This window comes from Lepisosteus platostomus, chromosome 3 (genome assembly GCF_059453375.1).
Source record: "Lepisosteus platostomus isolate fLepPlt1 chromosome 3, fLepPlt1.hap1, whole genome shotgun sequence".
Classification (NCBI taxonomy): Eukaryota; Metazoa; Chordata; class Actinopteri; order Semionotiformes; family Lepisosteidae; genus Lepisosteus; species Lepisosteus platostomus.
The window spans coordinates 5789994-5813931 of record NC_142613.1 but is presented as its reverse complement, the minus strand read 5'-3'; the positions used below and the strand labels follow the sequence as shown (position 1 = coordinate 5813931).

General features: G+C 40.6%; 2 protein-coding genes across 12 annotated transcripts in view; both read right to left on the bottom strand.

The window, feature by feature from the left end:
• pdlim2 (PDZ and LIM domain 2 (mystique)) overlaps nt 1-8512 on the bottom strand; it is a 65603-nt gene extending 57091 nt beyond the window's left edge. The window contains exon 1 of one of the 3 annotated variants that reach the window (XM_088624074.1): nt 8359-8512. Coding sequence is in view for 1 of the 3 variants with exons in the window: in XM_088624072.1 (XP_088480198.1) it covers nt 557-564 (8 nt within the window). In the remaining 2 variants the exon portion in view is untranslated. Of the gene's footprint in view, nt 1-556; nt 579-6475; nt 6915-8358 lie in introns of those variants that run through there. The other 2 variants (XM_088624073.1, XM_088624072.1) reach the window with 2 other exon arrangements.
• Nucleotides 8513-9438: 926 nt separating this feature from the next.
• The window catches only part of sorbs3 (sorbin and SH3 domain containing 3), a 56407-nt gene continuing 41907 nt past the window's right edge, over nt 9439-23938 (bottom strand). For all 9 annotated transcript variants that reach the window (XM_088624051.1, XM_088624055.1, XM_088624050.1 and 6 more), the window contains 9 exons: nt 18697-18794; nt 18016-18074; nt 17744-17790; nt 16885-16999; nt 16044-16169; nt 14753-15403; nt 14323-14420; nt 13060-13166; nt 9439-11864 (listed from right to left, as the gene is read on the bottom strand). In XM_088624051.1, the coding sequence (XP_088480177.1) occupies nt 11803-11864; nt 13060-13166; nt 14323-14420; nt 14753-15403; nt 16044-16169; nt 16885-16999; nt 17744-17790; nt 18016-18074; nt 18697-18794 (1363 nt within the window). In that variant the 3' untranslated portion in view covers nt 9439-11802. The remainder of the gene's footprint in view (nt 11865-13059; nt 13167-14322; nt 14421-14752; nt 15404-16043; nt 16170-16884; nt 17000-17743; nt 17791-18015; nt 18075-18696; nt 18795-23938) is intronic.

Below are 23938 nucleotides of genomic sequence, written 5' to 3'. Positions count from 1 at the left end.
ATTTGATCATTTTTTAATAATGTTCCCAAGCGTCTCTGTAGTGGTTTGAGGTTAACAGACTCCCACTAAGAAGTGGGGAAACTATACAACTCTTATAAATATAAATCAGTGGGGGAGATATTTTGTTCAGCAACCCCATTAACCTACATTAAAATCAAAGCTCATCTAAGTGAGAAAGCCCACGCATGCATTTAACTACAGGGGTAGCAGAGAAATCAAAGTAGCCCTTGGAAGGATGCAGATCTGGAGCTGACACACAACATGGTCGCATAATCAGGTTTCTGGACAGCAGCGTTCCAAGTTTCCAACATTCCCCAAAAAGTACTTTTTGTTCCAGGCTAAGGAAATGAGCCCATCTGAGGAGGAACTGCCGTTCCTGAATTTGCTGTTGACGGTCTGCAGATTCTCTGGACATGGGATCACACTAGAGATTTTGCATTATATCCAGTTGTTAGCAGATTATGAAAAAAAAAGATGCAAAAAAAAAGGCCAGTAAGCTCAGTGGGAGCAGAGAAACCAGAAGAGCAAAGAAATAAGCATGAAAGGCTGATGATACCTGGTCATGAAAGCAGCTCCTTAGCTGCAGAACTCCAGCCCTGGGATCTGGAAGCACGTCAGTGCTGCCCTTGAGCTCATTCCCCCACTGCAGAGGCAGACCTACACTGCAGCAGTGTGAGCCACTCGCTTCAGAACGGCATTTCCCCCAGCTCAGCACAAGCAGGACAGGACACCACATCCGTCTGCCTCGCATCATTAACCCCTTCCTTTCCTCACCCCGCTGAGCAGTGCGCTGCCAAACCCACATCTCCTCATTCCAAAACCACAAAACGCCATGAGGGGCGAGATTTCTTCCTCCCTTAGTTTACTTTGGGGTACCATGCCTAAAGCACTGAGTCACACTGGGGTAGAAGCATAATAAAGGAATGATACAAAAACAAGCGAAGAAGCAGCAGCAAAGTATGAATACTGCACAGTTTACTGTGCCTCCACTCTGCAAATGTACCAAAAGACACATAGTTCTCTGACCATTACTGACCATATCAGCAAACAAGACTACCTTTATAAGAGTTCAACTGATTAATAGGAACTGTGGCAAAAGTGTGAGAAACAGCTAAAAAAAACTATGAATATGATGTCCTGAACCAAGCATCTTTTTAGCTTAAATCTGAGTGGAGCTCAAAGTATGTCTAGGGAATCAAGTTATTAGTCATCATCTCATTTGCATGCTACTGCCATGACTACTGTGCAATTTTGAGACACGCCGTCAGAGAAGAAAGACCAACCAGCTTAAATTGCACAAGGCCTTCCTTATCATCCCCAGACAATACTGCCTAAAGACCTATTGAAAGAAAGATGATATCGCAGAGTGAAACTTCCTGCAGTGACACAAAAAAAAGTCACAGTTGGACTAACAGCCAAAGCAATAGACAGCAGCAGAATCTGTTCAGCAGCAACAAAGCTGGCACATTTGAAGCCTGGCATACTGAGGTTGTACTGGTGAAACAGAAAAGCAAAAGTATTATTTTACATACTGACCTTTATCTTCACAAATGTATTCTAGATGGCAGGGGTAAAATACCTGGAACGTTGTATTGGCTAATATACAGGAGTCTGCAGCTAGCAGACTTTGAAGCTGCCCAAACAATGGAAAGGTTGCTTTTTGCCCTGTATATCAACTCCAGACAACACTTGTATTAAAGGACCCCTTTTACACAGCAAATAATCCTCAATTACAAGGATGTCAAATCTAAGATATGCATTTTCATTTCTACACAAAAGGTACATTGATGATCAAAATATTTTTTAGTTTTCTTAATAGAAGATTATCTTGATCCAAGTAACAACTCCTGTTCAGAGAGATGAGCACAAACTTCTTTTTTTTTCCCCTCAGTCAGCCTAAGAAAGCACGCTTGGGTGGAGGGAACACCAAAGTACCTTGTGTCCCTTCAACATGCCCCTTTGCAAAATAAAACTCCTCTACTGCCTTGCAGCATTTCAGTACAATGTTGCATCACAGCTAGGGGGTTGTGTCATTTAGGGCAGGAAATAGACTGAAAATGAAAGAAGGGAATATTAATTCAGGGTCAAGAATCAGTATGGGACAAAAACAATACAATAGAGAGGTTAATTGATAGGATGGCAAAATCGGATATCCCCAATGCATTAGCAAAATGAAGTACAAGGATTTAATTTCATATTCCAAAATGATCAAGATGTCACATTTGCTCATTTCGTTTCAGATATGATGCCCTTTTCTTTACCCCTCAGAATAGTAATATTTTTGGGTGACTTGACAGCAGGCCTGTTTCGTGCCTGGAGAGCCTTTTTAACAAGTGGTCAGACATAAATAGCTCATGCAATTCAGTTTCAGAATGAATACATGAACCAGTTTAAGGAAAGCACTAAAAACATGCTTGATCAGTACTCTGTTTAGTGCTCACTAGAGCTTCTGAGCACGATGCAGAAACAATGCTTCCCTCTTGTAGAAGAAATCATCATAAAAAGTAGTATTTTAGAGAATATGCAGTCCCTGTCTGCCTCCTTTGGAAACCCTTAATGTCTCCGTTAAGTTACAGTAGCATGCTAAAGTTTAGACAAAAAGCTTACTGCTAATTAATTCTGGAATACATTTCTGCTTTCAATTCAAGACTCCCTTACCACCACTTACTTATACAGTCAAACTCTCTCAAAACCTCTACGACAGCGTTTAAGAACGTCACAAGGGAGCACAGCCCTTGTTTTGTTTAAATACCGTTGCACTACTTCAACAGACTACTTCTGCAGCAATGAGGCTGAAACAGCACTGCTACTACACCATGCATTTCTCAAGACACATCGATGCATTTAGAAAACTGCACTGGAGAAAAGTTTAACAAAAGCAATATGGGAGAGGAGTGGAAAAAGAGAAGCCTGGGATGCAAGCAAAGATTTGTCTTTCGGACTTCCCTAAACATTTTCAAGGCATGTCAGCAGAGACCAGTGGCTCTGGAATTGGAACAAAAAGAGGGGACAACACTCCACCTCACTGCATAAACCTCAACAATTCACATTTTATTACATACAAACAAAGGCATGAGTCGGGAGGAGATACTTTCTCAAAGAATTCAAAGCGTGCATATTTCCCATTTCAAAGTGAAGATTGCATTAGGTGTGACAAGCATACAGTACAGCCAAGCCTGGAGCTCTGACAGGCAAATGTGAAGCTTGCTCTTGAGTGATTCTTCCTATCTGGTCCTACAGACATCACTGCACCCAATTCCTCTTGCCATTGGGGAAGACACACCTGAAGAAACCAGGTACAACGAGGTGTGGAAACAGACTCCCAGAGAAGGTCTTCGAAGAACATGCAAAAACCACAGAAAGGTGTATTGTAGCAGGGAACCCTGATCTCGGCCCTGAGCAGCCAAGCTCTTTACCAAACAGATCCTTAAACGGACCGGCAAGCCGCTTGGTGAGAACCTCTGCAAATTTTTTTTTTTTTTCCCCTCCTCCATGCTATAGATGTGAAGTTATGGAAAAAAACATAATTAAAGGCGACTACATGTTGAGGAACTGAATCAGAGTACAAATAAAAACTATTTCAGGTCCAAGGATGGTTGAATTATTTAAGTACACAGATGGGGGGAAAAAAAACAGTAGGTATGTAGTACCCCAGGACCAGGACTGGGAAAACCAGTTGTATAGGATGGGATTATACTGAAGATTTCAGCCATGCGCAGTACGTGGAACAGAGCTCACTGCGCTGCGGTGTTTGTAGTTGCCAACCTCTTCTGAAAGCCTAGACTGTAAAACTCTGCCAGAGCAGGGGAGCTGCTCCTGTGGCACAGCAGACCTCGCTGCAGGAAAGAGAGGGGCACTGCCTGCCTCCCAGTCCACGCAGATCATGATCCAATCTAGGCAGGGGTAGAGCTCAGTGGCACTCATCGCTGGGTCACACACAACTCTCCAGCGACAGAGGACCAGCCTATTAGTGTGGGGGAGTTATCGGCATTCTAGGGAGTGGCGCTGTGCAGGTCCGGAGCTCAAGAACAACCTGGATCGCACCCCAGCAGGGGCTGGAAGAGCTGCAACTCATACACAAATAAAAAAAACAAACAAATAAGAGCCCGATTCAAGTATTCTGATGGCTTAATGGACTCCAGTCTTTTGCAAAGTCACTTTCTGAAATAAATCTGTAGCCCCAGTCCTGGAAAACCCATGAGCTCTGAATCGCATAACTGGATCATACAGTTGCTTAAATCGGCAGTCAAAAGGCTTTCCAGATTTCTGCTTGTTGACCATACAAGGCTACTAATAAAACCAGTAGGACTACGGCCCACCAGCGGAGTTTGACACCGCTGGACAAAGACTCAACTCTTAATTCCCCAACTCCAGCTGCGACAAGGCTGTGGAGGAGCTGAAAAGGCACCCAGGGAGGTGTACTGCAGAAGCTGACAGTTCCAACATAAGGAAGGCTTATTCCATGCCAAGAACATGAAAGTGCAGATTTACACTAACTGTCTGGACTTCAGAACGCGGGGATTGTAATTCAGAGCAATAAACAACCATCACTGTAGGAAACAAAAATATTCTTGGGGGATGAAATGCGATGGTCATTGAGCTTCATTCCTGTGCAACACACTGTAGAAATGTAATTCTGCATGAACAGGTTCCACATTCAAATAGCTTAGGTGATTATACATATTCTTTAAAAAAAAACAGAGGTGATCATTTTCATTTTAGACATGCTTGGAAATCCTTTTGAAGTTTTCACTAAGTAGTAACACTTGCTTTACCAAGATGGATTTTTTTTTTCAGTTGACAGCTGTGTAAGAGTCATTAGACTGGACTGTAATGTTAAGCAATTGCTAAACAATAAAGCACTCTTCATCCCAACATGACCGAACACACCAATACAGATTTTTCAAATTCGACTTGCTGACCTACTCTAACTAGCCGGTCCCGCTGCACTGAAAGAGACTGTAACTGTCGTTACATAGTAGAGTAATTAATCCTTTTATAGAAATGATTTTTTATAGAAATGCAAAAAATGTACACTCCCATATCTACGTTATGTTCATCTTACAAAAAAAAGCAATATATCCTAAATATGTCCTTAAACTAGCGTACTCGTTTTAGGTTACACAGGCTGCACCAGATATTGACAGCTTGCGTGCACCTGTAGAAATCGAAACAAGACGCACCAAATTCAGTACGTTAAACGTCTAAGTGTTTTTTTCCAGTAGACTACTGTACTGTACATTTCTTTTCACATTCCGAATAATTACTTTAAGTGTATCAATAAGACACGAAAATAACCGACAAGCAACTCTCATAAAGCGCTGAAATTCAGACTGATTTTCCTCTGCATGTCCTTGTCACAGACATCACTAACGAGACATTTTACGTCTCAGGAAACTTGCAGATAATGAACAAATCGACCAAACCGCTAAGTTTACCGCAAAACGGAACTGAGATCAACAAAAACCCTCCAGTCACATAAAAACGTGGTGTTAAAAGCGGAGAAGTATTATAACGAGGTCTTCAAATCCATGAACCCAAAAGCATCTTGTTAAGTTTCATTGCTGATTATCTGCCGAGAGATTTTCCCCTCTAAGCAAGGGAACACTTCACAGGGGTGTCACCTGTAAAGCACAGGAATCTATTGCAACGATCACCATAAATGACGTTGCTCATCGAGGTCAAAGATAATATAAATCGATTTTCTGCATTACAAGGTCCAAAAACTGAAATCAAAAGTAAGAGGTCAGGTTTAGAAGGCTATCACGACTACCACGAGCAATACCTCAGGATAAACATGATAAAATAAATTAAAAAAAAAACAAATACTGCACCGCAACAGAGCAGCGGAAATTTCCACAACAGCAAACATTTAGTTTCGAATAAAGATGGGATGTGTTTCTAGACGGTTTCGTACACCCTTGTCTATTTTAATGGGTAGATGCCAAACAGAATAAGAATTACAAACGGAGCGTTGACGTAAAGAGAAACGTATAAAAATTCTTAAAGCAGTAAAACGTTATCTCAGATTTTGCACAAGTGACATAATTACCAGTATACAAGAGGACTTTGTACAGTCCGATGTTTAAGTGGTACTGTAGCTCAGTCTCCACCCACCCTCATACAGTAGGTTTTTGCTGCCTATAGACCAACTACCACAGCCGCCTCTCTCCATCAGTTTTATTAAGAGATCTGATGGCAAGGTGCGTTGTTCCGTCTCTTCTCAACGGTATTCTTCCAAGTAAATTAAAAACAAACTATCGGAGTCAATGCACTTTCGTGTAAAAGGAATTACACGAAAAGCGAGGCCCGTATTTATTTTTCCCCCAATAAAAGCAAACGATTTGATGTCCACCACAGCCACAGAGTATCGGAGATGTTACCTTGAACTCTGAAGGACGCTGAAACCTGTACCGCTCTTCATAGAACAGCTTGTTCTAGGCTCAGGAAATAACATACAAACAAACATACTTACCAGCACGTAAAAGGGTTTTTTGATGAAGCACCAGTAACAAAAGGAAGCGACTGAATGCCGACAGACGTCGATAGGTCCACACCTGTAGCTCTGCTTTGTACACTTGAATCGGCAAGCGCGTCACGACGAGACACTACGAATTGCTCCTGGGGGTTCTTGAAACGAGGAGCAGACTTGTTTTTATCTCAGCTTCTTCCAAGCTGTCAAAAAGTCACACGACGTCGAGCAAACTCCTCTATGAGTGATTAGCGTTGTCTGTTATATATATGAGACCACGTGACCGTGCGCCATCTAGCCTCCCCTCTTCGCGAGCAGTGAAAGAACTTATTCACTAACTTCAAAAAATTAAACTCAAGTTTCCTCTACCTACAGTAGTTTCCACAGGGTGACGTGAAAAAGAAACAAACTTATGACTTTAAAAAAATGAGATCATCGTATGCCACGTGTTAATGAAAATATGAAGTACTGGTTCTAGGGCAGGGCGGAGCGGGTGTGTTTTTTTCGGGGGGGGGGGTTAATTTAGATGTGAAACCGAGATTAATTAGGCAGATATGCGAGATCCGTGCAGAATTAGTTTCAAGGCGCCATCTGCAGATTGTAATCGGTACTGTCCGCAACCAATGTTTAGAATAAGGCGGCGTGCATACAGAACATACAGTACTTACGGGGTGCGTGGACATGGAATAAAAAGTGCTACATATTTCAGGTTTTGATTAATTCCTGTGTGAAGGCCTTGTGGATTCCCACTACTCCCCCATGCATACTAAGTTTAATTTATTAACACTGCTGTTGGCTTCAACTACTGATATTGTACATATTTAAAACTTAAGGGGCTCAGAATGTTAAACAGGGCGGTGACAGGATTCAGGTGCTATTTTGGCAGTACGGTTTCTATGGTTTGGATTGGGTCATTCATTATTTCACGGGCATTTTTCCAGTATTTTCATCAGCAGAGGTCACACATACTGTATATAACAGGATATACAGTTTCGGATAATGTACTGTATCTTAGAGTCAAATTCAAGATAACCCCAATGCTACGTTCTTTCTCTTCCAATTGTTTATAGTATTTTCTGTCTGAAACTCTGGTGCTAATTCCGTTTGTAGTTATTTCCTTTGCGAAATAACCACTCTGGTTTTTTAACCCCCTGAAAGCACATACTGTAGAGGAATAAGCATGGTGAAAATCCACCTATACTCCCATGGAAGTATATCAACGTACTTTTTAAGATTTTTTTTTTCTGTCTGTTGCAATTTTACATGTGATATTTTGTCCCTTTTGTTTATCTAATTGCAGTAGTTCATTTTTTTGTTCAGGGCTCTCTACTTCTTCAAAAAGCAATACTGTGAAACACTGGTGGAACAATTTAATTGTCCCAAACAGACCCATTCAGATCATTGCTGTGGACACTCGTCATAATCCTTTAAAAGGAATAATGTTGCTCATTGAGACACTGTGGATACTGTTGTCAAACCAAGCAACATTTTGCTGTTTAAAACCTAAAACCTCATCTGCTGTGTCTTACTCAACTCGTTGGATACCACAGGGGTTGTTTAGAACCACAATCCTTTCCAAAGGAATAAACATCCTTACTATAAATTATTCTACATCAGGGCACATTTTCTGACTTTCAGGCTCTCCAGTTAAACCATTATAATGGGCTTGCACTATTAAAATAGAATACAAGCATTACTTAGACATGTTTGGAAACTTTGTTAACTAAATGTTAAAAAAAGCAGTTAAAAAAGTCAAATAGTTGTGTTAGTTGCAAGTTCCAACACTTCTTTGGACTTTCTCCCTCCATAATCCACACAAGGCAAACGTTACTGCGAGCAAAACACAAGACATCATACAACCATCATTCAATTTTCAAAGAACATACCTTGGATTACAATTGTACTACATTTATATCTGCTCCCAGTGTCTTCTGTTCCTCGTGAAGAGAGTGTTTGTGAGCAGTGGAATTACACTTTTTTAAACAAACGTTTCCATTTGCTCGTTTCATTCTCTGCAGTGTCTTCAGCTATTAAACACCTCTTCAGTATCACGTGTGAAAGGCACAGTTCATGTCCTCTGGCTCTTCCTCCTGTTTAGGGACAGGCCTGCCTCTGTTATTGTGTGAGTGTTTTCTTAGTGATTCAGTGTTATGGTTTCTGTTTGCACATACAGTACAAGCTCTGCTTAATTCAGTTTTCAAGGCAGATCTGCCACCCAACCAGTTTTGCCTTTTGTTACAGTTCCCATTAGAGAACCCCATAAGAGGTATTTAGCCACTGGATTAAGTTCTTAAGATCTGCAATTCTAACACAACACTGATACTCTCTAGGCCATAAGAGGTTGTCAGCAGCAACAGTAACTGGGCAGGGTGGCATTGTTTTATTCTTGACATTTGCTTATTGAAATGTAATAAAATGTGCGTACAAGATATTTGGGACGCCACATCCTTAATTCATTTCTTTTTCTTTTAGAACAGCGTCTTCCTTTACATAACCTGATTAGTCTGAAGTGGTTAACATTGATTTTCAGAAGAGTAACATTTACGTATGAAAGGACATGCATCTTTAAAAAAACTAAAAAGTGTTTTAATTCTTCCTAATTAATTCCCTGTTTCCTAATTCTTCCCTATTTCACTCGTCTTTAACATAGTTGCTGCAGTACTTTACTAATTAACAGGTGGTTTTATTAAAACAACACAATTTTGCATATTCACAAAAAGTAGTGACTTTCAATCATATTTCCACCTCTTTATGGAAAAGAAACCACAGTGAAAAGCCTATAGGTTATCATAAAGTTTACAGATGCATAGTGGTACAGTACCTTAAATGATGTATCACAAAACCTGCTATATCATATTCATATGATATTATTAGTATTATTAAAGGCATGTATATTGTTTTGTATGGACTTGCTTTTTTAGCAGGTTTAAGAAAAGTAATACCAATGTGGAGACATAGATCACAAATTTCATTAATTTTATACTTAATGCATTTATTTATCATACTTTAACATCCATCCAAATAAATGAGTACCTTATATAACAATGATATACATTCTGAAGGCAAAAATATATATATATTATTTCTTTCTGTAAAATTCTTATTTCAATTAACAAAGCAGTGTCTGTGCTACAGCATATCTGGTATAAGAATGACCCTAGTCTGCCTGTACTTTTCTGTGATCTTCATTTCCTGTGAACAGGTTACCCATATTAACTTACCACTACACATCAATGTGGTCTTGCATTATTTTTAGACTTTTGCAGTTTTCCATTTCCTCTGAAAATGCAGTTAAACTGCAAAAAAGAGACATAGGTATCCTACAGTTCACGGGCGCAGTCAACAGTGGGCAACACTGAAAAGGCATCCTTGAAAACTGTACTTCACAATGGGATCAAAGAGGGGTCCTTGCCTATCTTTGCCTCAAATCTGTTATTATATGGCTGGTGTATGTGTAATACACAAGAAGACTGAAAATAAAAAATAACAATTTGAATAACGCTGTTCATAAAGACAAGGCCACGGAGCTTTGAAAGACATCCAGCTCACTGGGGGACGGAACAGTGTGCAAGGCTTTTTTGTGCTCCGACACACAGAAAGGCCTCTTGTTTTCAACTTTTCTTTATTACATCTGAGCAACTTTGCTTATTCTTCCATATCCCAGTATCCCAGACAGCGGCATAAACCAGCCGAAAAGGTGAGCAGCCTCAGAAATCCGAGAGAAAAAAAAGTTAGAGCTGACTTAGCACCGTCTCAGTATCCACAGGCAAAGAAAGCTGGTGTGGTGTTAAAAAATATAAGTTGAACCAAAAAGGGCCAACAGTATTTTCTTGTCAGCATGAAGAACACATTTGCTAAATGGATCAATTTAACAGGATCTATCAAGTAGATTAGCGGGATATACTGAACGTTCGATTCACAGGTTGCTTTTTTTCCCCAATACAATGGTTTAAAGTTCCTTTACTTTTGAACACGTAGGCAGTGATTATTCCCTGAATTGCTCGTTCTACAATATTTTAGTGCTACTGTAGGTATTCGTAACACCAGTCACCTGTTTCCTGTCATTTTTTCACCATGATCTAGGAAAATGTCAAAGGTGTTCTAAGGCTGCTGCACACTTCCTTGTCCAATTTCCCCTCGCTCAGTCATTCTGTTAGAGAGACAAACTGCGCCAGATAATTATATGAAGACATTACTTAAAACATTCAGTCATCTAATCTGGATTCTGAGCTTCCTGCCCATCTTGCCACATTAGTTCAAAGTGCATCTGGCAATGTCCAAGGCAATTCTTTCTCCAGAAGACTGAATGTAAACAATTTGAGTGTTCTTCTGTATATTTCTACTTTAAATGGCTGAAAGTTCTACAAAAGTCAGTACCTGAAAACATTACTTTCATTCAACCACTTCGGAACTTCTTTCACTGCTTTGCAGTGTCTTTGGCTCTGCATTAAGCTTAACCTAATGAAAATGCTCACCTTTAAGTGAAGGCCGACGGGGAAGACTCAGTACAAACAAGAACTGGTATAGGGGGCAGGTATAGAAGAATGCCAAGTCACACTCTCTGATTAATTGCTGTTCTTCAAAAATCAGTTCAAAGATGTTCTAATATTTTCAGAAGAGCCAGATCAGCAATCATTGGGATTAATCGTTTTCTCCTTTCTGCAAATTCAAGTTACTGGGACATTTCTCTGTGGCACTAATCACTGCTGATGGCAAAAAGAGTAACATACTGAGGATATTGAGGTGGTCTACAAATGTAGAAAAGCTTGTCAGGTTTTGCTGTACATCAGTCAGGCATGTAATCATCTGCAGCCAAGACAGCCAGCCAAAATCTGGCTCTGCTGCATATCTCTTTGAATTGACTTGTTTGTAGAAGAATCCACAGTCAGCCAGGATAAGGAGGGATCCATGTGTGGCTTGTACTGTACAAAGGACTTTTTTGTAAACGTGAGAATATTTAATCCTTGATGATGTGACTCAATCTTCACCTCTTCTTCATATCCATCAAGGCCAGTAAGAATTACATTGAAAAAAATTATTCTCTGAATAGGTTTAGGTTGAAACAGGTTAAACAAGTGCAGCAATAACTGAAAGGTTCCAGGTCTGATGCATGGTTAACTTAGTCTGCAAAGGGTGTAGAAACAGGGTGAATCAAGGACAGGGTATTGAATGCATTCATTAGTGGTCACTGTATCTGTCAGCAACAAGCTGCAATTCTCTCAAAGCACATTGGACTCTTATCCGTATTCTTCAGTCCTCTCCAGGGATAAAGCTCATTGGCATTACGATTGGCAACAAGCAGCAGTCCTCTGTAGGGTGCCCTTATGCAGTTAGACAGGAGCCACATAGTTGCCTGGAAAAGTTCCAAAAGCTCGAGTCCTCTCTGATGTACCTGGTGTGTGAGAAAGGGAATTTGTATCAAACAAGACATCTGTGTGAACATTTTAAGTACTGTGAGTCATCAAAAAGCTGATAAATAAGAAAATCAGCCAAACCTGTCAATAATTCAAATTATGCTTCTAAAGATGCACGGTCATATTTATTGCACAGTGCATAAACCTTCAGTGCATAATGCAAAACGTTTGGAATTTATTAAGTGCCCTGGATTTCTCATGGACAAACAATGTTCAATGTACTTGGAAAGGCAGACCAGTAGGTGGCAGTCTTTCTCTTCTTTTCTGAGCCTGAAAAAACAAGAATCTTTTGTGGATGGGTTCCATGCAAAAAGAGATGAGTGGTAAAGATGCGCTAAAGATGCCAGGGATACTGTTTTACATGAGGATGAAGAGGAGCTGTTATAATGTATAACTCTCCCAAATTACCAATAAGCATCTACCTTAACAATAGGCATATCTAGCTTTAGGTGTTTGTAAAATCTTTGCATCCTTTTTTGAACAAAACAATTAATTCATACAAACATCATAGTGTCATCTGACCCAATTTCAAAATCTGTAACACATTATTGCTGGATTCCATTAAGTCAGAGCTCTGGCTTTAAAAAAACAGAATGAATTCCATTTACAGATAGTGGTCTAATGTTACCGGTAGGTAATTTCAGAATACATACAGTATAAAAATAAAAATAATAATAATAATACACCTTCTACCTCCTAATTTTTAAGAGTATATACTGTACACAAATCTAACCGTTGACGGAAAACAGCAGGGAGAGGGCAGCAGAGCTATAGTTTGGTTAAGGTTACATGCTGAGCAATATTTGTTCTTTAGGGTAGGTTTTGTGTTACAAATACAATAAAATCATATTAAACACAACATAGGTGTGCTTTTTAAATAAATATTTAATATTTTTTTAATTACTAGTAATAAACAAATATTGTATTTCTATTTATATAAACCACTTAGAACATGAATCAGGTGGAAGAACTTTGTTTTGTCCCAGTGCATCATGGTCAGGAAAAGACTCAAGCTACAGTGGAGATGTTTGTTAACCTTCTGTTTCTTAAAGACATACCAATAAACATCTGCCACAAATCCATTGAACGGTAGGCAACGGAATACCAATAAAACATTCAAATGAGAAGAGACAATGTTGCAAGCTTAGGCTGAAAAGAAAAAAAATAATTTACCTACAAACCAGCCGTCATCACACTTCTCCATCACCTGCACAATGTCTCCTTCCCACAGCTCCAGCTCGTCTCTATTCTGGGGTTTGTAGTTGTAAACTGCTTTATACCTGAGAGGGCAGGGTGGAAGGACAGTACAGACAGTTAGGAGCTGCAGACACATTGCAGACCACAGGCCTGAGCAACAGAAACTTCTCATACTCTTAACTGGACACTTCCTTATGTCTGTCCATGTGGACATAACATTGACAATGGACCAGTGACTCTTTAAACATTAACCCGTGTCCTATTTGGCTTTCTTATCATCCCAGCTGAGACCTCACCTACTTAATTTAACAACATACAGTACGTCTGTTGAACTGCAGCAATTAAACACTGTTTCCAGGTTTAAAGCAGCTGCTCATTTAAAGGGACTTCCTGGATTAGGGTTGCCCACCTCAGTTTTAAGGCTTTCAGAAAATTGCACAACTTCAAACACACTTATACTTATACACTTATACTTATACTAGTGCAGCATGTCCTCCTGAAATATTAACTTACTGGAATCATTGATCAATTAAAATAGCAAGACAAACTTACAAAGTAGGTATGATACTTCAGAAAGAGGTACATCATTGACAACCAGTTCATTTGTTGCCAACACCATGGAGTATTTTATTTTAAAAAGGCAGTTTTTATGCCATGCTGGTCTGTTTAATTGTAAGTGTGTTACTGAGCTCTGTGTGTTGGGAGAAGTAGAGATTTGGGCTATGAACTGGAAGGTGGAAGTTTTGAATCTCTGCAGTGGACACTGCAGACTTGAGCATACCTGTAGTACGTTATACCCACTCCCAGTCCTCCCAGCTGTACAAGATTACTGTGGAATTCTATGATGAACTGGTGCCCCATACAGAATGGGGCATGTCACACACTTTCAGTCTGCTTAATGCTACAGAAACTGGTATAATCTCTAGCCTAATGAACCACTAGTCTTGATTATGAACTTGCATTTCTGTAATACGTGATTCTTGTTAACAAGGCATAGAGTATAGACTAACGTGTTTTGGAAGTGCTAGAAATTGTATTAATACAAAAAAGAATAAAAGAGTAAGCCGATTCTACACAGAATGCTCTATATTACAGAATGTCACAGGTTGTCTCCAACTTAACCAATTTAACCTAACTAAATAGAGAAGGAAAAACAGCAACTGACATCACATTCCTGACCAACTAATGTCTGCATGATTTCTTGCGTGAAAGCAGATCAGCATCAGCTCTGTAACTCACGGTTGCCTCTGGAGCTGCAATGGACCAGGATGGGGTGGTATCTGTGGTATGGCTGAAGACTTGGCACTGCCCTGGATGGAGTTAGAAGGTAACCCATCCTAAAAGGATATATAAAGTAGTAATTAGGAGAGGTGATCAGACGCACAGTCTACAAATTTTCTTGCTTCTGGGAACAAATAGGCTGTGTTAATGACATACAGCTTTTGTAATTGCAATGCAGGGAGTTTGCATATTATGCTAGGGGACTCTAAGCAGGCCTTATTTCATAACCTCTTTTTAATTTTGCAGTGGTACCTTGCTTACAGTGTATAGCCTGTTGTGTATTCTCAGGTTAGTTGTCTTTGCATAAGAATTAGGTACTTTTGCTTTGGAACTGCAAATAAGAATTGCAAACTCTAAATAGAAAAACCATCATCTGAAGTACACCCACCTGCTTGGGGATGTTGCTTGACGTTGTACCCGCCCACTGGGAAGACACTGGAATTGGACTGGATGGTGACAAGGGAGCACCAGCTTGCCTGTTCAAGGGGGTGTGGCCTGTAGGGTGGCTCCCACCCCAGTGATTGGAGGATGGTCCTGTCTGTGGCGGGGAGGAGGCAGGGCTAGAGGTGGACTTGGTCCAATGGGAAGAGGGAGGCTTGGAAAGGGAGGTCTGAGAAGAAGGCTGGGAGGGGCCAGGCTGTGGCAGGGAAGGGGGGGGGGACTGTGGGGAATGGGGCCAGAAAACTGTTGCTCCATCAGCAGGAGCTGGGGAGGACAGGGACTGGGGGAAACGCAACCTGGAAGGACTCTGCTGCCCAGAGGGGGAGTGGCGAGGGTCAGGGCTTGGTCGGGGGGCGCTGAGTGGAGCTGGGGGATTGGGAGAGCGAGGAGAAAGAGGTTGCTGGGGCTGGGTGTGGCTCATCGGGGAGGGTGACATGGGGGAGGTGGGGGAGCCTGGGTGATCGTCGGTGGACTTCGTGCGTGGCATTTTGATCACCTGCACGTAGTTTGCAGGGAAAATGCCGCTGCGGGAGGTGCCCTGGATCCGGCCCTCCAGCCAGCTGTCATCTACACGACGGGTCACGGCTATTCGCTCCCCCTGGGAGAAACACAGAGTTACCAGGCTGGGTACACTTTCTCAGAATACACCCCGATATTTAACGGTACAAGGACACTGCCAACACGGTCATCATATTTAATGCTGCAATCCTGAATAAAAAGATGAAATCCCAAGACAATTATATTTTCCTGCAGTAAAGGTCACATTTGAATTTCGCTGACTTAAGAGAGTTTTGTGGTAATTGCAAAAATCCATTCATTATTTGACACAATCCAGGATTCATCTGGAAAATGCCATTCTAAAAGGAGCCGTAGAGGCAGGATAATTCCAGTGTAAATCAAAGCCGGCCAGTGGTTGATGTAGGTAAATCAAGGGAGTGGAAATCAAGCACACACACACAAAATACTAGTTCCGCAGCGGAAAAAAATCGATGAATTCATGCTCTGGGGATTCCTGCTACTCTGCATAGATCACTGCAGCTCTACGAAGCTGCATACAGTAGTTACTCTTTCAGATTGTGCTTCAAGGCAGGTGTATTTAGAACCAGTGGTTTGATTTTAGAGTGGCAGTCAAAATCCTCATCACCTGTGGGGCAGATGTCAAACTCTTTGAAGACGTTAGTGAAGTAAGAGAGTGAGCCACCTCACCCCAGGGACAGACAAACACAGGGGACCCTGACCTTGCGGAAGGACAGCTCCACAGGCAGGTCGGCAGCGAAGGTGAAGAGAGCCACGGCTTCCCCGTACTCCAGCACCTGGACGGCTGGCGACTTGATGGGCGTGGGCTTTTCTGTTGGGGGGATTATCTGAGAACAAGAACAGGAAGTGGAAAGTGGAGATCAGGACGCATGACCCAGGGCGACTGTGCCACTGCTCCAGACCGGGGAAATTCTTTACAGCCTGGGCCTCCAATCCAGATCTGATCTTGCATCTGAAATGTGCTCTGCTTTACACTGCATATACCAATCTTACATATCCTAGATTAAATAAATAAGTAGATGCTGGAGCTGTAACGTGCCATACTGGATGTACTGTAGATGGTAATCCTGTAACGTGAGACACATACAAGTTTGGAAGTGGCAACTCCAGTGTACATAACCAGTGTTTGTTGCAACACATGTATTCATTTAGGCCTCTTGATATGGCATTGAGCCCTTAATCTAAGGACCTTAAACATTTCACACAGACCACACTGTGAAAATCTGTGTAATGATGGGTCAGAAAAAGGGAAGACGTCCATGTATAGTAAAGCAAATGTTATTTGTAAAACTTTATTATATCTATTTCCATTTAAAGTCTAAAACATAACAGGACTCCACACTAATAGGATTCCAAATAACAGAAATGGGATTCCACATTACAATTATACTGAACACATGAAAACGTCATCCCTATAATGTACCTTCTTCATTATTACTAATAAAAAACGCCCTTTTTACAGTGCAATCAATAACAGTTTCAGAAAACCATTAATACAAGAACTATGAGGATTACGGGGCAAGTGGTGGGTTTGAGACCTACCTCCACATAGCTGGTTGGAAAGATGCCAGCTCTCCCATGATGCTCCCCTTCAAACCAGTTGGCATCCACCTGCCTGTGGATGTAAACCACATCCCCCTTCTGCAAGGTCAGCTCTCTGTGGGGCCAAGGTCAAGATGAGAAACACAGAAGCCTGGGACCTAATTATCATACTGCTCTATCATACTCATTGACAAACTTGGCCATTAATGGGCCATTAATGTAGAGCTGAATCTACAGAGTTCTCTAAGTGTTTTTACTCTGTGGTAACTTAATGTCATTTACCTTGTCCCACTGGCTGATGATTCATCTTTACCTATGGTACTTCTTCAAAGTTAAAAAATAAATCAGCCAAATTTAGCTTTAAAATAAAGATACTTTTGTGCATTTCCGTATAGTATTTGCAAGAGAAGGGTTTTGTAATCTTATCCATACATACTGTATAGGTTTAACTTTCTTCTGTCTGTGTGCAAATCAGTCTACCAAGCTGTGGCTGGTTTGGAGTGGATACATTTGCAGAAAAAAGGTCCTGTGCATGGCATTGCACATTATTTAATCTTGAGATATACCCATAGCTAATGCACGAAGGATACCACATAGTGTGCAGCATGTACTGTCTCAGATGTAAATATAGAAAAGCTATTAACTTAAAGAGCAGGCACTGGTTAGCACAGCTAAAGTCTGTGTTATGAACATTTATCATAGTAAAACCACACAATGGCTTTGCATGACATTATCATGTCTAGAAGAGTAATTTCTTTTCCATTGTGACAGCTTTTCCTCCTTTTTGTATTGTGCTTCACTCTACCACTGTGTTTCACTGAGATTTCAGTCCTGCACAAAGACACATTATTATACTCACTTGGGAGACTGTGCTTGAAAATTGAACTTGGCTCTGGCTGCTCTCATCTGCAGAAACACAATCAAGGTTATCATCCTCAGCTGCTGAACTGTCCCAACCTCTGTGACATGCTACCCTCAAGAAAGATTACCACCCAGGGGTATTATAGATTAAAACCATATTATGATAGCAACAGAAGGAACAGGCATTGTTGCACAGACTGAAGAGACAGCAGCAGCTGTGTGTCTGGGCTACTTCTGTTAATGAGATATTGGCGACTTTCACTCCTTTACCTTCTTCTCCTCTCGTTTGGGTGGCAAGTCCATGACTTCAGGTACAATGGCAGGACTGCCTGGAAAAGAGAGAGAGGGCTTCATCACTGTTTGAGTCTTATCGGATTCTGACATCCCAGTCCCTGGATAATTTTGTTTGACCGTCAGTGCATGCAAGCATGTCAGGTTAAGTGTAGGTTTTGTCCACTGCGATAACTTAGAGCAAATTTGCAAAAAAGACATGAAAAGTTGAAGTTCAGACATAGATTTTCTGATTCATCATTAAACATTGTACAGCTTGAAACAGATTAATTGCTGCTCGGTGCTTCAGATACCCAGGGGACCACAAAACAGTTTTGAAGAAATTAGGCAAATACTTAGAAACATAAAGTATTAACAAATTCATGCACAATATCAATAAAGAGGTATTTACTGATGTGATGTGCACATGATACATAATACATTGTAATATTATGATCAATAGCAACAGTTTAAGATGCTGTAACTTCTGTATCCAGTTGCTGAACTAATATTTCAAGGACCACATTTAAGCCAGTGTTGAAAACAGGTGATTACTTAGTGAGACTAAGAAAAGTGCTGTACTGTTGCCCTTGTGTATAGGAGTTCATGGCCCTGCTGTAATCCCAGGTGAAGCCAAAAAGGAAAAAAAATATTGAGCATAGTGCCTGCACATTTACTTACATTTGCCGAGGAGTGGGCCTGCTCCCCCTTGCGTAGTGCTGAGGCTGGGTGCCGAGTCCCTCCCTCTCGTCTCTGGTTGCTTGGCTGTTGTCAGAGGACTGCAGGGCAGGCAAACAAGCGAGACTCAGAAATGCAAGTCACCCGTCTGTGAGTAACGCAACAAAGCCAGCGCTTTTAACCAGGCAACGCCCACGGACATTTCACAACTTCAGGAACATTTCCCCTGGAACAGGAAGCGGAAAGGGCATCGATCGCGCGCCGCATGCCCTATTTGGCCATATGTTCAAAGTCTTTTCAGTCATGTGTAGCAGGCCTCTGTGACGCTAAGCCTGTTACAGAAGGTGACATCACAGCCTAGGAATCTGGATAGAGCTAATTTCACTGCTTATTTTGAAGAAATCCACTTTTCAATGGGTTTGAGGATTTGGCATGCTTGTATCACGTCCCCTCGTAGTCTTCAATGCTCAAGACTTAAGAGGTTCCGAGTTCAGCCAATCAGCGCACTGCCCCAGAATGCATCCCATTGCTCTTCTCTGGACTGTTTCAAGAGCACCGAAGTTGTGCACAGTATTCTAAATGAGGCCTAACTAGTGCATGTACAACTTTAACATAACATTCCTCGATATGAATTCAGAAGAATAAGGGTTCAAAGGACAACGGTAATAAAAAAGAAAGGATTCTGCCAGCATCAGTACATGGCTAGTCAAGGATCAGTCAGGTAGGGTCTTAAATAGCACCTGGACAATGCCAGGTGCCTAGATGCTCCACCAATCAAAGCACACTTCCACTACGCCCCTCTGGGGCTCACACTGTGCCAGATGATGAATGCCATGCTGGGGGAGTTATGTATAGTTATGTATAGTTGCCTACACTCCCTGTGCAGTACAGGTTCTGGAGCCGTGAGCTCTGCTGAGAGTCAACTAAGGGGCAATTCCAAATTCAGGAAAGAGGAAGAACAAAACTGCACTGATAGGGTTGTTGATGATTAGGGTCCACCCCAACCAGCCCCTAATATGTACAAAGAGAGCCTGTGAAAGTGCCAACAAAGTCTTTTGTTCTACACGTCACAATTTCAGTGTGCTGTATTCCCTTTTGGAAACAAAAATATATTCATGTAGGGTGTTAAAAACTGTTTTACACATATAACACAATTGTATACTGAACCCTGTGCAGCACTGATATTCGTCCCCCTTTAAATAAGAGCAAATCTGAAAGGGAATTGGGAGAAAAAGAGCAATGAATCAGACTGTGAAGCTACATGTGTAGACTCAAGAATGAGGCTCATGAAGTCAGTCTCATTGGCAAGTAAAGTGCCTGTTGACACATGAGATTTCTGAAAGAAAGAGGCTTTTGGCAACAATAAGAACTGGCAAGTAGACAGCCATGAAATATTATATATACGAGCTGAAGTACCGTATGGTGTAAAGTGGGTTTGGCAAATGACATGACATGACATGACCAGCTGAAGCATCTGAGAAATAAAAAACAAAACAGGAAATCCAGATGATACCCCTGTTAAAGACCGCATGCCCACATCTGACAGCTTAAAATGATGCACTCTTTATTATTAAAGAGTAATTCTTAATTACTCATTATTATTGTTGTTACTATTTTACAAAGGGTGTGTTTTATTGTCCATGTTACGCTATTAGTGTCTTGGAATGAGCCCAAATGGCCAAAAATAAAGGAGTGAAGCCATGCACATATTGGGCAACTGCGCATATCAAAATACATTCTTTTACTGCACTTTATAGCTCTTTCCCTAAGTACTCTGGAATTCAGCTAACTTTTAAACACCCCATGGAGCATCTGGTACTAATAAACAATAATATTTTTCTATTTTTTTCCATCTGATTTGGGGGTGTTAGTGAAGGCTTTTTTTGACAGGTAGCCTCATTAGAGATTTGTTTTTAAATGATTGAAAATACAGACGCCCACGCTTTATGTCTAACTGTCACTGGCTCAGTTTATACTCAGGCTAAATTAAAAGGATAAATAAATAAAGTTAAAATAAATTTGAAACATACGACCTCTGGACGTCGCTTTTTTCCAACCTGCTACCAGATTTACATTATTAGAACGAACACCCCACCCCACACCTCAAACAAAACTCAAACTCAAACTCAAACCCTTGCTACAAGTCATGCTGCCTCTTTCAGCTTTCAACAATATAAATTTAAAACCCAGGTGGTAGAATAGATATTATTCTTGTCGTGTTAGGATCAAATGCAAAGTTTGGTCTAGATATTCCATCTCCATATAAACTCCATATCCAAAATTAACAAGTAAAAAAATCAATTCCCCTTTAAATTTCCATTTTCTACTGTGAATCACCTTCTCATGAGAAACATTCACTGCCTCCCGTAGGAAGGGGTTGTTGAGGTAGGGCTCAGAAAATACTAAAACATCACACACGTTCTAATTTTAACCAACCAAATCTGAAAGAGCCCAAGAATGTGTCGAGCAATTGGTAAGAAATGTAGCACTGGCTCTTCTTCCTGGCTGACAAACAACCCTTTTTCCTGCTTGGAATGCATGATAAAAAAGACCCAACAATAATACAACTGTCTTAAAATGTCTTCAGCTGAAACTCTTATTTTGCATATTACTTTTTAATCAACAGTTTTTAGCTACATTGTCTCATTTTTTGGATTGCAGTTTCCAGGAAATAATTGAATAGAGGACTAAGGTCATTGTGTAAAACAAAAGGTGAGTTGTTGATCTGATCTGAAGTTCAGAAGAAATTTGACAACAAACTCTGAGTGGCTCACGAGACTGCAGCTGATCCATGCCTGATCCTAACACTGACAATTTGAGCATTCTTTACAGTGTGAGATCAGTTTGGCTCTGAGTGCTCACCAAATGTCATTTCTGGTGTGGTACTCAAAAATGGGTATTTTTAGACCAGAGAAGAAGTGTTCAACCTTTTCAAGGAAAGAATTGTTGTTTTTATCAAATAGTAGTTGGAGGTATTCATTTTACTAGAACTGAAAAATATTTGCATTTATGGAGGTGACTTTGCTGAGATATTAATTTGCAAAACAAGGCTTCTCTTGACTACCTTGTGCCTGAGCCATAAGAAAGGCATTGAAAGTATCAACCACGCTGACACTGTTGGTGTCGATTCCCAGCCTAGTGGGACTGAATCAGTGAGTCACTAAGGGGAAGCATTAGAGCACAGGCACACAGTCCTATTCCTTGATTGACCTCTGGGTCAATTTATTGACTGGGTTCAATTTCAGACACCTTGGCAACCAAACGGTTGTCAGGCAGGAATCTCTCCTAACTGCCCTCTTTTGCAGTTATAAAGATTGGCATTGATGAGCTCATTTCAAACCACAATTAAAGTATAAAGCACCCGGTAATGTGTAAAACCTCCAATTTAGATCACAAAATCGACAAAATATCCGATACGTGCAGAGCCATATTTCTGTCATTGACTGCATTTCAGAACAAGGCAACAAAACGTCTGAAGGCACGAACCAGCCTTATTACACTGTATTGACTGTATCTCTTTAAATCCGACAGAAATATTGCTCTTAGTTGTAAACCATATTTAATGGATGTTAACTTAGGTCTTAAACATAACTAATAAAAAGGAACTTAAATCGTGAAGGTAGCTTTTTTCTATTTTTCTATTAAGCACTGATATCACCCTCTCACTGCATTCTCTTTACATCATTTTTTTTATGGGCAAACATTGTAGGAAGAGCACCCGGCTTGAGCACAAGTTTTGGTTCAATATCTGAAATTAAAATATACTGTATTTCATATTACATATTTCATATCAAATCGTCAGTCTTCATAATCACGTAAACTCCAAAGCGTAGTATTTCAATATACGTGCCACATCCCAAATTAACAATATTTGAAAAACAATCTATTTCTGTTACAATAAGCAAGCAAATTTTGCTACTGTATTCATTTTTATATGATGTTATGAAAGCGACACATACAATGCGACGTGTTTTTTAAATACTTTATCTAGACTGCCGATTTGAATGAGTTTAATTGAATTGAATGCAACATTTCGACTTTTGAGATGGTTTTTGTCGACAAATACTACTTGTCAACTCAACATACAGATCAAATAGTAACATTTCTGCTACATAACCTGCACTTATTCACTTATTCATCTCGTTGAGAAACTTATTGATGGGACCGACATCAGTTCCCTTGTTTATTATCCATCTGTTGGCTAGTTGAATACCCCTTGGAAAAGGAAAAAGACTGACCTTCTGCCGATTCAATCCTCTGTATTGTTTGCGACAACATGGCAGAGACACAGTATTTGCACAGAGTTCTTGATTTTGTGATTAATTTAGAATCTTGATTAATTGTTAACTTTGAGATTCCGTCAATGAAATTATTTTGTTACCAATATTTAATGACCTGTCATAGAAACTGGGACTGCAGTTCCCCTTTAAGGAGCCAAAACTGGCTCCACATCAAACTGGATGGAAGCACAGCTGACAGAAACTGGGATGGCGTTGACCCCCAGGACAGTGTCAGGGCCTACGGTTGTTTGAAAAAATCTCTAATCCACCCCCCAGGGCTGTTTAAGTGTTCTATTCCTGCTGAAAAAAAACAACAAGCCAAACAGGAGAAAAATGTAATCGGCTTAAGGAGTCTGTTAGGAAGGTTAACAGAGGCCAGGTATGTGGGCGTGCATCCAAAAGCTCAACCATTAACTTGAGAGTGTTTCTTAAAGCTGCAGCGTTCCTGGGATATTATGCTTAAAGGTAACATCTGTCCCAAGCATGTAATCATAAAAAAAAATCCACAGATAGCTGGGTGTTGACACTAGCGATAAAAGATGTACAGAGCTGCCCATTAATACTGTGTCAGATTTGGAGGGGAACGGAGGAGGGGTTAGGAATCTCCATTTCTGTGGAAGAATAATAAATCTGGGTGTGGGCATGTGCTCTTTTTGTCCTGTTTGTTAAAAAGGAGAATTGCTCAAAACTGGAACTTAAAACAGCCTAAATATGGTGCTACCAACTTTGCTGGATTAAAATTGCTGGAAGTTCTGCACCTTCACCAAATAACACAGTTACTACCCTCTCATCTTTGAAAGGCCATCTGAGAAATAAGGCTGTAGTTTGACTTTACAGGAAGAATATTTTAAAGTGGCAATGAATTGAAAAAAGCCAGTGTCCATATTCGCCAACCTAAAGCCTTTCTTGGATCGCACTAAGTGAGCAGTGAACAGAAAGCAACATCAAACTCCTTTAAGAATCTC